Consider the following 17,471-nt stretch of genomic DNA (forward strand, 5'->3'; position numbering starts at 1 on the left):
GCCTTACAGTACAGGGTAGCTACGCTTATGCAACAAGAAATAATCACTCGCAGTTTGTTGAAAAAGTTGCTTTACTGACTGATCGAAGTGGGAAAAGGTACAAAGGTAATTTAAACATCATTTTTGACTTAAACTATATATATATATAATAATAATAAGAAGTGCTTCCTGACATAGTTCTCGATTTTGCCTAGCATATGATTTCATGATTAACGCTCACATAATCCCTATTTTTACATTTAGTGGTTTTCTGACTTAATCCTCGTTGTTGGGCAACTGTTTTGCTTTTTAGAGTTTAGCTTAACGAATATATATATATATATATATATATAGGTATATGTATAATTAAATTGTTGAATAAAGTCTTTTGGACATAGGTCTGTGCCCTGGCTTAGTAGAGTTCCGCCTTTTGCATGACCGCCTCGACTAGCGCTTTGAACGCGTCCTCGATCATCGTGATGTGGAGCTGGGCATCGCGATAGGAGCACAGCTTTTCACTCTCGGTGAGTGGCATTTGCATTGTGGTGACGCCCAGCGAGGATTGCGAGTGAAGACTGCGTCCGGTGTTCATCAGAATGTTGATGCAATCGTCGGCGAGAATGGGAAACGTTTCGACAAAACGCACCATGGCTGGCAACACATTCTTCAGGTATTTACACTTGGCCGACGAGGTGAGCAGCGACAGTGTCGTCTGGATGACATTCAGGCAGAACTTGGAGATGCCCAAACTCTTTGGTATCGAATAGTTGAGCACAAGATGCGATGTCAGCTCAATGGTAAACAGTTGCTTATTCATTTCGGTTACATTGAGAAACTCATGAACGAAATCAATGCAGATATGCATCGACGGCACACTGGCTACAATCATTGGTATCACCGATTTGGGATACGTCTGGAAGTGGACCAGTTTGGCCAGCGATGGCTCCGATATGAACGCCTGATGCACATACGTCCCAATGATGCCCTGTATTTCGCGCAGCTCCAGTTGCGAAACTCGCGTCACCGCCTTGCTATCCATATACTCGAGAACCTCGAGCAGAATGTGCACAGCTGCGCTCTCCTGCGATGCAATCAGTGTCGTCTTCAGCTCCTCCCGATCCGCATCCGTTTGCACTAATCCATTCTTGTCGAGCACCTGTTTCTGTTGCATGTGGACATTGAGGTATGTCTTTGAGGCAGCCAGACTGCCCTTCAATATGCGCAACAGGATAACCAGCATATATGGCGAGCAGAACACGTGTCGTGGGCAACTATAAACAAATACAAATGGATTCATTATTAGAAAGAGAAAGCGAGAGAGAGAGAGGAATATATGAAAACGCACCCGAGCACATCCATCGGCTCCAGCAGGCTCTCATTGGCGAAGGTGCGTCGCGTTAGAGTGTCCGCATTGTTGCTGATCGCACGCAACGACATAATCCAGAAGGTGGTGGGCAGAACGGCGTTGAGGCGCAGCCAGAGATCATGATACAGATCCTTGACATAGCGCGGCACATCCCGCACAAAGACAACCGGCAGATGCTGCACCAACTGATGGGCATATTGTGCCAAAGACTCGGGTGGCAGCTGCAACAGACGCTTAAATACTTGTATCGCCAGCTGTGGCTTCGTTTCGATGGTCTCCAGTGCCCCACTGAGCAGTTCCGGCTTTAGGTCGTAACGACCTGGTTCGAGGCTGCTGCTGCTGCTGTTGTTGCTGCTGGCAAGCAAATAGTGCTCCTCGACCTCGAGCCAATCGTCGACCATACTAAGATGCGGATAGTTGGAGATGATGAGACGCAACAGCGGATGGAACAGTGACAGATAATCGCTGTGATACTGATGTGCCTTCTGCAAGAGATATTTGAGCGGGAGGCCGCCCATTAAATTGTTGGAGTACTCCTTTTGTTTGCGGCCACCGAGTGCGCTGAGATTCATCAGACGCGTATCCTCGTACAGCATCAGATAGTATATCATCAGCAGTTGCGATGTTAACGGGCAGCTAACCTCCACCTGGGCAAGCTCATCGCTGGCCGCCAACGGTTGCAGCTCCTCCGCAAAAATTGTTAGCGGCGAGGTACGAAATACGTGCAAAATTTCCAATTCGGTGAAGGGTCGATGCATATGATCGATGCTCACCTTGCCGGTGGGATTCGGTATGATCAGTGTATTGACATATACCTCAACCAGGGCCGGCATCACCGGATGCACCGGTCGCACCGAGCTACAGATCTGTTTAAAGATCCACGATTTAATCGGCACTTTGTGTTTGAGAAATGTGCGCGATTTGAGCAACTGATGGATGCAGTGCACCGGCAGATAGCCGGGTATGGTGCCATTCAGATTGGGTGTGACAGGCACCCGAACCGCATGCAATGCCACCACCTGTTCGGTGAACAGATCCTGTGTGAACAGTTGCTTAATGCGATTGGTGCTATTCGGCCGGATGGGTATCTTCATGGCCAGCGTGGAGCAGACCATTTCACTGATGGCCGTTATCTGATTGCTGTGAAAATGGATGGCCAGCAGGAGGAGCATCTCGCCGAGGGAACTGCTCGTCCCGGAACGTTTACAGAAGAAAGCATCCTCGCGTATGAGCCACTGCAGCCATTCGACAGCCTTGTTCTCCAGCGGAATGGTGGACACCAGCGATGGACACGCGATAAGCATGCACAGTGCCAGCGTCACAAAACGAACCCCGGATGGCGTTGCCTTGGGGCAACTGGTGACCAGTTGCGAGAGTGCATTGATCTCGTCGTCATTAAACTTGAGGCCACCAATGCCGCGAAGGGCGCAATACAGGCGCAAAAGTACAGCACCCTGCAGATTGAAGTCCTTCAGTTCGGATGCCTTCGCGGTGATCTTTACGATCTTTTGCAGCAGCTCGACACGCACCAGATTTAGTGCGTCGCCCTTGCGTTTCTGGCTGGAGCGGATGTAGAGTGCAAACCATGAGCGAAGATTCTGATCGTTTCCCAGCAGCAGGCCAGTGAGGAAGGCAACCTAATCCAGGACAGACAGACAGAGATGCCAATATTTAGAAAGCTATACAAGAAAACTACTTTGTTAAACGTCAATCAATCAATCAGTCAGTCAGTCAGTTAGTCAATCAATCAATCATTCGGGTAATGAATCAATAAATGCCTCACCAGGTCATCGGTATGCTTGAGCGCTAGCTTAAGCATAAACGAAGGCACTTTCATCATTTCGACGCACATGGAGCGATTGACCAACGCCTGCGATGGATTCATCTCGCTTAGGGCCATCAGGAGCAGGAGTCGCTGCTTGCGACCCTTGTCATCACAATAGTTGGCTATCACGTGCGAGACAACATCACGATAACAATCCGGAAAATTGGCGACCAGTGCACAAATGATCCGATAACCGTTCGGCACAGTGACGAGGGCGTCGACTAGCTCCAGGATGTTGAGCAGCGATGGCAGCTCGGCGAGGGCAATGCACAGGATGTCGACGACCTCCTCCAGATAGATGCCATCGTCGAGTATCTCCAGGTAGCCCGGTTTGCCAGTCGATGATGCAGCATAAGATGATGGCTTCGGTTCGGAGGCGGTACCCGAACCCGAACCAGAATCCGACCCAGAACCGGAACCCGAACCAGAGCCAGAACTGGGCGTCGCCGAACCGGATACCTGTTGTTGCAAGCTAAATATCTCGGAGAGAACAACACGCACCTTGCGCGCCACATCCGCCCGCTCGAATCCGAGAGCAATGCCCGACTGCAATCCGTACTCCGGCTGTGGTTGCGTTTCGCCGGCGAAGCCGTTGTTCCCATTGTTGCCATTACCATTGTTGGCACTGGACGATTTCTGACGCACCAGCAGCTCCTTCTTCAGATCGTTCTCGAGTTCATGGTAATTGACCTGCAAATAGGAAACAATGCTGTTCACCACCTCGATGCCAATGAGGACAGCGAGGATCTCCTTGCGTGACTCCATCGATGACGTTGTGTTGTCCAGTGGCGAGAGCAGGCTCATCCGCACCAGCGATGGCAACACCGGCCGTATCTCTAGCTCCGGATAGCTGGCCAGCAGTGTTATGTCCAGATTCTGCATGGCGGCAAACACTCGCTCGGAGACATCGTACAGCTGTTTGCCCTTCTCCTTCTCCTTATCCTTTTCCTCCTTTTCGTTCGGGGCGGCAGGCATTGCTGATATGTTTGTGTTCGTGATCGACGGCTGCCACCGGCTTGCAGTGGTACCTGTTGCCAAATTTTCGCAACTGTCACGTATCTGTGTCTGCCGCTTGTTATCCGTCGAATACGCATCCGCACCCGCATTCGCGTCCGTATCAGTGTTGAGTTCAATACAGAAATCACCACTCAGTTCTTAAGTGGCTGCATCCCATCGCCGTCGATATCGATAAGTTCGATATTACAATGTGTGGTATTAATTAGCGCTAGTTTCAATCGGCATGGTCTAATGTAATGTTATCAATACTCTTATATTATAATCGCCATGTCGTTAAGCAAAAGAAAATATCTACAAATTTACTACGCTTGTTTCAGCCATCTCCCATTTATAATATATGTATATCTATATACGCCGGAGAGGTCATTCGTGCTGTGCTGCCAACTTGTTGTTTGACAATATATCGAGTCTTTATGGAATCGATGTATCGATGTATTTTTTTTTTTCATTGATAGATACATTTTTCATTCGTATTCAGCAGTCACTTTTTTTTTTACTCGCAAATGAAGCTCGGCCGCAAAGAATAAATGTGAATAAAAATAAATATATAACGTGAGGAATCTATATGGATTGTGTGTTTTATGAATCAATTCGAGAAAATTGAACAGTAAGTTTGTCGAGTAGGTAAGTGAAAGTTGCCCAAAAAAGTGCAGTGAAAACAGGCGGCAAACGCAAAAACGAAAAAATATCAAAAATTCGTCGGGAAATAGACCAACGCCCAGTAGTCAGTCGTACCGAACAAGTACCTTACACCAGTGCCTAGTGACAAGAAGAAGACAATGACGACGACGACGACGAAGTGAGCTAAAAAGTATCTCAAAATTCAAAAAGTGGGCCAGTCAGTTGAGTCAGTCAGTCAGTGTGTAACTTTAGTCGCTATTAAATAACTGATATATATAATCTCTGTATATATGCACGATCACACCTTCGATAGATGTACGTATGTATGTATGAATATACATAATAAAAACATCATCGATTAAAATTGCCTGCCCCCGACTCGCACTATCGCAGTCGCCGTCGCAGTCACTGCCTTGGCGTTGATGACATCATTCAGTGTTTTCAGTTCGTCGTCGTTCAGTATGCGAGATGTGAGAGTCGAGTCGAGTGTTGACCGTTGAGTGTTGAGTGTTGTTGAGTGCCCCTACATAAATATTGAACGAATACTTTTCGTGCATCAACATTAAGCTCAAAATCAAAACAAAAATATGAAACACACAAGTAAATGAAGTTTGAAAAGCAAACGCAAAAAAGGAAGAAAAAATAAAAATTGAGTAACATTTGCGTCAGAGCTGATTGAAAGAAATGTGCGATAAAAGGCAATATTTAATCAAGATATACATATACAAATACACATGCACATGCACACATACATATATAGATGAAATGTTTTTAATCGTACACACAAATACGCACTTACACATATGCAAACGCACACACACACACATACACATCTATCTTTTGCGCTCTTCCTCTTGCTATCTCTATCTTTTTCCCTTTTTTTTTGTGTTCACTCACTCACACGCCCATTGACAGCGAAATGCACTTTGAAATACAGTAACATACACACACAACACACACACGTACCATATAAAAATAGGAAATCCTTCTAAGAGGTCACGAGTTGAATTGAAGTTGTTTATTGATACATTGGAATGGGTGGAAAATGAACGAATCGAACGAAAAAAAATCGCTGCTGCACTTGTCTACACACACACACACACACATCCATTTGGAGTGCGTGTGTTTTTGTATGTGTGCATTAAGGTTTGGCCCACCTTGCTTATGCCTTAAAGAATGACAAATCAACAGCCATAACTCAAATTGTACAGTTGTAAGCTAATAAGCACGTACTCGCAATGTATGTATGTATGTATGCATCTGTGTGTGTGTGTGTGTATTACTGAGCGAGTTGGAGAAGCCTCACAGCTTTGAGCGCTTGTTAGCTAAAACACACACACAAAAAAAGAAAAAAAAAAAGAACGAAACAGGTTTTTCCAAATAAAAATAGAAGAAAAAAAACAGTGTAATTAAAATATGGAGTTTTCACTCCGTTTGTGGTGGTGGTTTGCATTGAGCGTCGACGTCGCTGCCCTTGTTAATTGAATTGAATCGACGGCAGTTGCACAACTTCAAGAAAGAAAAAAAGAAAAGAAACAAAAACCGCGCCTTTTGCTGCTGCTGCTCGCTGTTAATCAAATCAATGTGATGAACTCACTTTTAACAAGATCAACTTAAGCACACACGCACACATACATACACATGTATAATGTTTTTCGTATGACATGCAATCATAATTGCAAAGTTGCCACTGTTGCCACAGTTCAAAACCTACCCCATTTACTGGGCTTGCTGTGCTCCCCTCTAACACCACCAATCTCCGCTTGGACTCGCTCTTTGCTCTCATTAGCTCTCTCTTTCTCTCTCTCTCTGTCTCGCTGCCTTACACAGATACGCTCTCCATTTTCATTTTGTCACTCTCACGAACGGCTCTCATTGTGTGCGTGTGCCGCCTGTTTGTTTGTTTGTTTGTGTTTCTGCTGCTGGTGTTGTTGTTGTTGGTGTTTTCGCTCTGTTTTCGTTATGCTTGCTCTCCCGCTCATCTCAGTCTTTTCAGTTTGTCGGCGAGTTTTAAGCTTCGTTTTCGTTATAATCAGAAAAATATTACGTAATAGATAATAGAGCTGCGTGAATACGATTTTTTGTTGTTTGTGTGTGTGTGCTGCTCATACATATGTATGCGAATAAAGAAGTGTGCTAAATTCTTTTGCTTTTTTTTGTTTTGTTATTTTTTTCTCAATACATTGTTGTTGCAAAATTAGCTCATACCCCATCGAGAGCATAAATTAAATCAGCAAGTAGGCAACCAACCAGTAATACAACATCAACAACAACAACAGTAGCTTTGAGTGCAATTTTAAGTCTGATGTGTTAAACAAAAACAACAAAAAAACATAATTGCCTCAACTACGTAGATACATACATGCATGCATGTGTGTGTGTGTGTGTGTGTGCGTGTGTGTATATAGCGTGAAGGGAATGACCTGCTCAGCTTTGAATAAAGGTCAAAATACACTTGCATAGCTGGAGAATGTTTGTTGGCTTGTAGCTGTTTGTATATATGTATATATATATATCTGTATATGTGTGTGTGTGTGTACAACAGTTCCCATTGGTATACAGATAAATTGAAAAAAATATCAGGCACACATACTCATATATTTCTTTTTTTGGTTTGTATGAGACATTTCGGTCATTCTGATAGTTTTTTTTGTTGTGTTTTTGTGAATTGAATTTCCTGCAATTTCACCACCGTGCGACTTAAATGAGTGCCGCCGGCCCCACACCCCCCACACACCGAACCCAGACTCGCCCACAACCTGTCACACTTTGAAATTGGAATGAGAATGAGAATGCCCCATTGCGGATGGGGCGTGATGTAATCGCGTTAACTATAAAGTCAAAATAATGAACACACACATACACACACATGCCTATATATCTATGTATGTATGTATATGTGTGTATGCATGCATAAATACAGTGAGAGACAATTGTGGTGATCGGACTTGGACGCCAGTTGACCCAGGCGAACCCGCGGGCCACTCAATGTGACGCCATTGTGTCTTATGAATCATCGAAGAGGCAGGGGAAGTGCCACTGAAATGGGCATGGGCAGGGGAAGCACAGTTTCGACCGCCACCCATATTTAGGCCCAGACGTGAATTGTATGTGGCACAGAGTGCAGTATTAAATAGTTGCAGCGTTACTTTCGCTATTTAGACACAATTTTTTATAAAAATAAATAGAAAATCAGCTATATATGCCTAATTCAATCAGAATTATATATGACTAATCTGTAGCAATTTGGTATATATACTTTAGGTAGTATAACAGAAGGAAATGGAGGAAAACACAAGTGAATTAATTTTAAAAAAATGTTTTGGTTTCTTGTTTTTGCAGTTATTCTTTGAGATTTATTTTCGGTTTGGAATTGAACGAGTACAAAATTGAATTCTTTGCGGTGTGAATTGTGGACAATTTACTAAGAGAGAGCTGACAACAATAACAATAACAAAATGACGACGGACATTTCAATTGTTCGATGGGACCCCAGCCAGGGTCCTGGCAACGAATATATCGATGAATACGAATACGATGGCGGCAACTCCAGTTCGCGACTGTTCGAGAGGTCGCGCATCAAGGCGCTCGCCGAGGAGCGCGAGAGCGTACAGAAGAAGACATTCACCAAGTGGGTGAATTCGCATCTGTGTCGCGTCAATTGTCGCATCGCCGATCTCTATGTGGATATGCGCGATGGCAAGCATTTAATCAAGCTGCTCGAGGTGCTATCCGGCGAACGTCTGCCCAAGCCGACCAAGGGAAAGATGCGCATCCACTGCCTGGAGAATGTCGATAAGGCACTCCAATTTCTTCGCGAACAGCGCGTCCATCTCGAGAACATTGGCTCCCACGATATTGTTGATGGCAATGCCTCACTCAATCTCGGCCTCATCTGGACAATTATCTTGCGCTTCCAGGTGAGCAAAGCACTGAGAAAAAAGTTAATTGCCATCATAGTTAGTTGGTAATATCATTATTTATATGATTTGTATAAATGTTAATAGAGTTTTTCTCAGTGTTGTATTAGTTAGCCCTCATTCTGATCTTGATCTTGATCTAAATTGATGTGTTTCTTTTTTTTCCTTATGCAATATTTGTATTCATTTTTGACGTGTCTGCTGCGCCTTGTTGAATATATAGATACAAGATATCACAATTGAGGAGGTGGACAACAAGGAGACAAAGTCGGCGAAGGATGCATTGCTGCTGTGGTGCCAGATGAAGACCGCTGGCTATCATAATGTGAATGTGCGAAACTTTACGACATCATGGCGCGATGGATTGGCCTTCAATGCGATCATACACAAACACCGTCCAGATCTGGTGCAGTTCGAGAAGCTGTCGAAAACGAATGCCATACACAATCTGAACAATGCATTCGATGTCGCCGAGGATAAGCTCGGTTTGGCCAAGCTGCTCGATGCCGAGGATGTTTTCGTTGAGCATCCCGACGAGAAATCGATAATTACGTATGTGGTCACATACTATCACTACTTCAGCAAACTGAAGCAGGAGACGGTACAGGGCAAGCGTATTGGCAAGGTGGTCGGTATTGCAATGGAGAACGATAAGATGATTCACGACTATGAGCACTTCACCAGCGATCTGCTCAAATGGATCGAGACGACGATAGAGTCGCTGGGCGAACGTGAGTTTGCCAACTCATTGGTCGGTGTTCAGGGACAATTGGCGCAATTCTCCAATTATCGTACCATCGAGAAGCCACCGAAATTCGTTGAGAAGGGCAACCTGGAGGTGTTGCTGTTCACCCTCCAATCGAAGATGCGCGCCAATAATCAGAAACCCTATACGCCCAAGGAGGGCAAAATGATATCGGACATAAATAAGGCCTGGGAGCGTCTGGAGAAGGCCGAGCACGAGCGTGAGCTGGCGCTGCGCGAGGAGCTCATACGCCAGGAGAAACTGGAACAGTTGGCAGCCCGTTTCGATCGCAAGGCATCCATGCGTGAGACGTGGCTATCCGAGAATCAGCGTCTCGTCAGCCAGGATAACTTTGGATTCGATTTGGCCGCAGTTGAAGCGGCTGCCAAGAAGCACGAAGCCATCGAAACGGACATCTTTGCGTATGAGGAGCGTGTCGAGGCTGTTGTTGCTGTTTGCGATGAGCTCGAATCGGAGCGCTATCACGATGTGAAGCGCATCCTGTTGCGCAAGGATAACGTGAAGCGTCTCTGGATGTATCTGTTGGAGTTGCTGCGAGCGCGTCGCATGCGTTTGGAGATCTCGTTGCAGCTGCAACAGAACTTCCAGGAGATGCTCTACATTCTGGACAACATGGAGGAGATTAAGCAACTCCTCATGACTGACGACTATGGCAAGCATCTGATGGGCGTCGAGGATCTGTTGCAGAAGCACTCGCTGGTCGAGGCCGACATCAATATACTGGGCGAACGTGTCAAGGTCGTTGTGCAGAACTCACAGAAGTTCCTCAGCGACGATCCCGAATCGTATAAGCCATGCGATCCCGAGATTATTGTATCGCGCGTCCAACAGCTGGAGGATGCGTACGCGGAACTGGTGCGTCTGGCTGTGGAGCGACGCAGTCGCCTTGAGGAGAGCCGCAAACTGTGGCAATTCTATTGGGACACCGCCGACGAGGAGAACTGGATCAAGGAGAAGGAGCAGATCGTCTCAACGGATGAAATTGGTCACGATCTGACCACCGTCAATCTGTTGCTGAGCAAGCATAAGGCACTCGAATCGGAGATCACATCGCACGATCCACAACTGCAGAATGTGGCCAAGGTGGGTGCCGAGCTGATCACCGAGGGTCACTTTGGGGCCGATCGCATCAAGGATCGCCTCAAGGAGATCCTATCCAAATGGGATCATCTGCTCGATCTGACCAAGTATCGCCGTCAGCGTCTGGAGAATGCCGTCGAATACTTCCAACTGTTTGCCGATGCCGATGACGTGGACAACTGGATGTTGGATACGCTGCGTATTGTCTCCAGTGAGGATGTGGGTCGCGACGAAGCCAATGTCCAATCGCTGCTCAAGAAGCACAAGGATGTCGCCGAAGAGCTGAAGAACTATGCCGAGGTCATCGATGCCCTGCACAAACAGGCCGACACCCTCAAGCTCAACGAGCCGGAGAAGGCAAGTGTGGACAAGCGACTGGAGGCGATCGATTCACGTTACAAGGAGCTCACCGAACTGGCCAAGTTACGCAAACAGCGTCTCCTCGACGCACTCAGCCTGTACAAGCTGATGTCGGAGGCGGATGGCGTCGAGCAATGGATCAAGGAGAAGACCAAGATGTTGGACACCATGGTGCCCGGCAAAGATATCGAGGATGTTGAGATTATGAAGCATCGCTTCGAGGGCTTCGACAAGGAAATGAATGCAAATGCTTCCCGCGTTGCCGTCGTCAATCAACTTGCCCGGCAGCTGCTCCACGTCGAGCATCCTAATTCCGATGAGATTCTCGATAGGCAGAATCATCTCAACCAGGAGTGGTCGACGCTGCGCGAGAAGGCCGAGGCCAAGATGGATGACCTGAAGTCCGCCCACGGTGTACAGACCTTCTACATTGAATGCCGCGAGACTATCTCTTGGATCGAGGACAAGAAACGCATCCTCACCGAAACCGACAGCCTGGAGATGGATCTAACTGGTGTGATGACACTGCAGCGTCGTCTAAGCGGCATGGATCGTGATCTGGCCGCAATTCAGGCGAAATTGTCGAGCTTGGGTCGCGAGGCAGACAGCATTGAGGTGGAGCATCCGGAGGAGGCGCAGCTAATCCGTGAGCGTATCGCACAAATCGAACTCATTTGGGAGCAGCTGACACAGATGCTGAAGGAGCGCGACTCTAAGCTGGAGGAGGCTGGCGATTTGCATCGCTTCCTGCGCGATCTCGATCACTTCCAGATCTGGCTAACCAAGACCCAGACGGATGTCGCCTCAGAGGACACGCCCACATCACTGCCGGAAGCCGAGAAGCTGCTCAATCAGCATCAATCCATACGCGAGGAGATCGACAATTATACCGAAGATTACAAGTCCATGATGGAGTACGGCGAACGTTTGACTTCCGAGGGCAACACATCCGAGGATCCGCAGTATATGTTCCTCCGCGAACGCTTGAACGCCCTCAAGGATGGCTGGGAGGAGCTGCATCAGATGTGGGAGAATCGTCAGGTGTTGCTCTCGCAGAGTCTCGATCAGCAGCTCTTCAATCGGGATGCACGCCAGACCGAAGTGTTGCTCAGCCAGCAGGAGCACTTCCTTAGCAAGGACGACACACCGGTCAATCTGGAACAGGCCGAGAATCAATTGAAGCGTCACGAAGCCTTCCTCACCACCATGGAGGCCAACGATGACAAGATCAATACGCTGCTTCAAGTGGCCGACACCCTCGTCGAGAAGGAGCACTTTGATGCCGACAAGATTGGCAAACGGGCCGAGAATATCACTGGACGACGTGATGATAATCGCCAGCGGGCGCTCGATCAGCATGAGAAGCTGAAGAATCAGGTGAAACTGCACGAGTTCCTCCAGGATTTGGAGGAACTGGCCGAATGGGTGCAGGAGAAGTATGTTACATCCCAGGATGAGACCTATCGCAGCGCAAAGACAATTCACTCCAAGTGGACCCGGCATCAGGCATTCGAGGCTGAGATTGCCGCCAATAAGGAGCGCCTCTATGAGGCCGAAAAGTCCGCCCAGGAGCTGTCGAAGGAGAAGCCCGAATTCAAGGATGTCATCGAGCCCAAGCTCAAGGAGCTGGCCAAGCAATTCGATGATCTTGAGGTGCACACCAAGGAGAAGGGCGCCCTGCTCTTCGATGCTAATCGCGAGGTGCTCGTCCAGCAGACCTGCGACGACATCGACTCGTATATTACAGACCTTGAGCGGCAGATTGTTAGTGGTGATACCGCCAACGATTTGACCTCGGTGAATATCCTGATGCAGAAGCAACAGGTTATCCAGACACAGATGGCGGTGAAGGCGCGTCAAGTCGAAGAGATTGACAAACAGACCGAATATCTACAGAAGACGGTGCCCGAGGAGAAGATCGAACCGATTGTGGTGAAGAAGACGGCCGTTTTGGAGCGCTTTGAGAAGATCAAGGCGCCGCTGTTGGAGCGTCAGAAGCAGCTGGAGAAGAAGAAGGAGGCATTCCAGTTCTGTCGCGATGTCGAGGACGAGAAGCTCTGGATCGATGAGAAGTTGCCGGTGGCCAACTCATCCGACTACGGCAACTCTCTGTTCAATGTTCATGTACTCAAGAAGAAGAACCAATCGCTGGCCACTGAAATTGATAACCATGAGCCGCGCATCAATGCCATCTGCAACAATGGACGCAAACTGATCGATGAGGGTCACGAGGATGCCAAGAAATTTGAGGCGCTGATCAGCGATTTGACTGCCAAGTGGCAGGAGCTCAAGGATGCCATCGATAATCGCAAGAAGCATCTGCTCGAATCGGAGAAGGTGCAACAGTATTTCTTCGATGCACAGGAGGCCGAATCGTGGATGAGCGAACAGGAGCTCTACATGATGGTCGAGGATCGCGGCAAGGATGAGATTAGCGCACAGAATCTAATGAAGAAGCACGAGAATCTGGAGCAATCTGTCGAGGACTATGCGAACACCATTCGCCAGCTGGGCGAGGTGGCGCGCCAATTTAGCAGCGATGATGTGTCCAGCGGTGATGCCGTCGCCGTCAAGCAATCCCAACTGGACAAACTGTATGCCGGTCTCAAGGATCTGGCAGGTGAGCGTCGTGCCCGCCTCAATGAGGCTCTCCAACTGTTCATGCTTAGCCGCGAGGTCGATGATCTGGAGCAATGGATAACCGATCGCGAAGTGGTCGCCGGCTCCCAGGAGCTGGGCCAGGATTACGATCATGTCACACTCCTCTCGGAGCGCTTCAATGAGTTCGCCCGCGACACAGAGGCTGTTGGCGGAGAGCGTGTGGCCAAGGTGAATGGCATTGCTGATAATCTGATACAGGCCGGACACTCGGACTCGGCCACCATTGCCGAGTGGAAGGATAGCCTGAACGAGTCGTGGCAGGATCTGCTCGAGCTGATTGAGACACGCACCCAAATGCTGGCCGCCTCGCGGGAACTGCACAAATTCTTCCATGACTGCAAGGATGTGCTTGGCCGCATTCTGGAGAAGCAGCACGGCGTCTCCGATGAGCTGGGTCGCGATGCTGGATCTGTGTCGACGCTGCAGCGCAAGCATTACAATTTCCTGCAGGATCTGACCACGCTGTACTCGCAGGTACAGCAAATCCAGGAGGAGTCCGCCAAGCTGCAGGACGCCTATGCCGGCGACAAGGCCAAGGAGATCACCAATCGGGAACAGGAGGTCCTCCATGCCTGGGACAATCTGCAGGCTATGTGCGATGCACGCAAACAGAAGCTGGCCGACACTGGTGATCTGTTCCGTTTCTTCAATATGGTACGCATACTCACCATCTGGATGGAGGATCTGGTGCGCCAGATGAACACCTCGGAGAAGCCGCGCGATGTCTCCGGCGTCGAGTTGCTGATGAATAACCATCAGAGTCTGAAGGCCGAGATCGATACTCGCGAGGATAACTTTAGCGCCTGCATATCCCTGGGCAAGGAGCTGCTTACTCGCAATCATTACGCATCCGCTGACATCAAGGATCGCCTGAAGTCGCTGAACAACAGCCGCAATGCGCTACTCTTGCGCTGGGCGGAGCGATGGGAGAACCTTCAGCTGAGTATGTATCCCATAATCCATTCCACAGCCGCAGCATGAAGCTAATCTTGTATTATTAATTTTATCTATGCAGTCCTGGAGGTCTATCAGTTTGCCAGAGATGCTGCCGTTGCCGAGGCTTGGCTTATTGCCCAGGAGCCGTACCTGCTGTCCTCCGAGCTGGGACACACCATTGACGAAGTGGAGAATCTGATTAAGAAGCATGAGGCATTCGAAAAGTCGGCTGCCGCTCAGGAGGAGCGCTTTAGTGCACTTGAGCGTTTGACAACAGTAAGTGATTGATCCTCAACAATCCCCCGAATGATTGATTGATTGACTACAAAGACCTATTTGCTAATCATTTTGTGTGTGTTTTATTTTTTGCTCCACTCCAGTTTGAGCTTAAGGAAATGAAGAGGCGCCAGGAGATGGCGGAGGAGGCGGAACGACATCGCATCAAGGAGGAGCAGGAGGCTAAAGCTGCATCCGAGGCGGCGGAGCTGGCCAAGCGTGAGGCTGAGCGACGCGACGATGTTGATGTGGGCGTTTCCCATGACGAAGCAGGTAGGATGACGGAATTTGAATGAATACATTCCAATTTCGAATTGCAAATCTCATTTTTACTTATACCTCACCTCAACTCACATCTCCCTTCCCCCGTAAAGCACGTAAACGAGGTTAACCCCCCCGCCCCATAACCCGAACTACCTATCATCTATCATCCAACTAGAATCTATCGACACGCGAACTATGTGAATAACCAACTAAATCTGAACATTCCATCTCATTCAATCATGCTTGCTCAATCGATCAAACAAACGTCGGATTAACCCAATCAACCAACTAACCAAATAAACTAAACGCAGGCGCCGCAGACTCAGCCGTCGACATTGAGCGTGTTGTCGAGCTCCAAACAGGTACAACTCTTGACCATGGGATACCCGGAGTCGTCTCTCCTCTCTCTCTCTCTCTCTCTCTATCTGTATTTCTATATTTATCTCTTTATCTGTGTGTGTTTCTCTTGATCTTATCTGTATGCTCTATAATCATTCATATATATGTATATGTGTGTGGATATGTATATATATATTTATATATATAACATATTTGATGTTCTCAAGTGTTCAGTAATTTATCGAAGTCTCTTCTGTAGAGCGTGGCGCCACACCAGCTTCTGGAGATGGTCAGGAGGGTTATGTGACACGAAAGCATGAGTGGGAGTCGGCCACCAAGAAGGCATCCAACCGATCTTGGGATAAGGTAAGCATTTCATACGATACAAATTACATTTAAACCTGATTTGGTTATCAGCTTGTTCTTAATCTGTTTCCAATTTGCTAATATTCAATATGCGTTTGTTTGCTTGACAGGTTTATATGGCTGCACGAGCCGGACGCGTTTCGTTCTTCAAAGATCAGAAGGGTTATAAGAGTAATCCCGAATTGACCTTCCGCGGCGAGCCCAGCTATGATCTGCAAGGTGCTGCCATTGAAATTGCCAGTGATTACACCAAGAAGAAGCACGTGCTGCGAGTGAAGTATGTTGTTGTTGATTATCAAAAAGATATCCTTGCTGAATAATATAAATCTACAATGTGTCACTCCATTCCAGGCTTGCCAGTGGGGCTGAGTTCTTGATGCAAGCCCATGATGATAACGAGATGTCACAGTGGGTGTCCGCCCTGAAAGCCCAGAGTGAATCGGCAGCTGTTGCGGCGAGCAGATCCCAGACTCTGCCAGCCACTTCACAAAAGGACGAACCAAAGCGCAGATCGTTTTTTACTTTAAAGAAAAAGTAAATTGAATTATATAGAGCAGCTAATTAAAACAAACAAAAAAGAAAAAGAAAAAAAAAAATTTAAAACAAATACAAAAAAATACATATATATTTTTTTCATATATTTAATGCAAAACTTATTTCATAAAAAAGCAAAAAACAAAAACAAAAAACTTGCAAGAGAAACAAGCAAAAAGTAAACGTAAACAATTATTATGCTTATCAAATTTGCACGATAAATACTGCTATTATTGATTAAACGTATGTATCTTATTTATTTAAACAAATACAAAGTAATATAAAGATAAAAAAAACAAAACAACAACAACAAAAAACAAATTGAGAACAACTCGTGTATGCATTTCAATGTATTCGATAAATAAACGAATTATTCCTCTAAAGTACATACAAATTGTTGCCATTGCATATTGAATAACCAAAAGGAAAAGAAAAATAACATTGGGAAGGGTATAAAAACCAATGCAATCATTTATGGAGGGTGGGCCAGCTACAATTTGGGGTTGATTTATGCGACAAAGTGTCGCTCGCTGCTGCTGCCTGACGTTCACCGATGAGGTCATCATATAAATAAGTAAAAATGATTTTTTCCCGGCCTTTGCACATTCGATGTACATGGCTAGGTGGATGGGTGGGTCAATGTTGCCAGATCAATAGTTGCAGCCCAATATGCGTAAAGTTATTAATAGTCTGTGCGTGGGAAAATAAATGTGACCTGGTTTTTGGTGTGAGTGTGTGTGTGTGTGTGTTTGTCGCGTGCAGCAATTGCATTTTGAAAATGTAAACAGACCGCCAGTGCTGCCAGATAGTCGGCTCGATAAGTCGACAAATCGGATACAAATCGATAAGCGCTTTTTTTGCAAGCAAGCTGGCAGCCTTGTTCGCTGCTTGCAAGCAGAACAACGGCAACTATTAATTGATTAAATACTTCATTAGCTTAAGCGATGTAACAAACGTGAAGAACTCGATTGATAAACTATAACAACAATGTGAGCTGGAAGTGCCTGCGATAAGTGCAAGTGTCATGGACATGCTGACATATTTATGGTTTAACTGCAACTTAAACCTTTAGAACACTACCACCCACTCACAATGACAACGAAAACGAAAACGAAAACTAGCAATCATCATTCTAAGCCAAAGTCACTATTTGTGCGTGTA

General features: G+C 46.9%; 2 protein-coding genes across 3 annotated transcripts; one reads left to right on the forward strand and one right to left on the reverse strand.

Moving 5' to 3' along the window:
* Nucleotides 1-53: 53 nt before the first annotated feature.
* On the reverse strand, nt 54-4,343 carry LOC6569259 (integrator complex subunit 2). The gene is made up of 3 exons (XM_032741439.2): nt 3,129-4,343; nt 1,325-2,982; nt 54-1,250 (listed from the first exon to the last, which is right to left on the reverse strand). The coding sequence occupies exons 1-3, from the start codon at nt 4,143-4,145 to the stop codon at nt 392-394; spliced, it is 3,534 nt and encodes a 1,177-aa protein (XP_032597330.1). The 5' UTR covers nt 4,146-4,343; the 3' UTR covers nt 54-391.
* Nucleotides 4,344-4,795: 452 nt separating this feature from the next.
* Nucleotides 4,796-16,696, forward strand: LOC6569260 (spectrin beta chain). Of its 2 annotated transcripts, XM_032741327.1 has the most exons (9): nt 4,796-4,811; nt 8,151-8,728; nt 8,952-14,538; nt 14,611-14,807; nt 14,912-15,080; nt 15,383-15,433; nt 15,670-15,776; nt 15,887-16,053; nt 16,128-16,369. In XM_032741327.1, the coding sequence occupies exons 2-9, from the start codon at nt 8,267-8,269 to the stop codon at nt 16,312-16,314; spliced, it is 6,927 nt and encodes a 2,308-aa protein (XP_032597218.1). In that variant the 5' UTR covers nt 4,796-4,811; nt 8,151-8,266; the 3' UTR covers nt 16,315-16,369. The 2 variants fall into 2 exon arrangements, with proteins under 2 accessions (XP_032597218.1, XP_001995752.1); XM_001995716.2 differs by lacking the exons at nt 4,796-4,811; nt 15,383-15,433 and having other exon boundaries at nt 16,128-16,696.
* Nucleotides 16,697-17,471: the final 775 nt, after the last annotated feature.

Source organism: Drosophila grimshawi, unplaced genomic scaffold (genome assembly GCF_018153295.1).
Source record: "Drosophila grimshawi isolate 15287-2541.00 unplaced genomic scaffold, ASM1815329v1 contig_848, whole genome shotgun sequence".
Lineage (NCBI taxonomy): Eukaryota > Metazoa > Arthropoda > Insecta > Diptera > Drosophilidae > Drosophila > Drosophila grimshawi.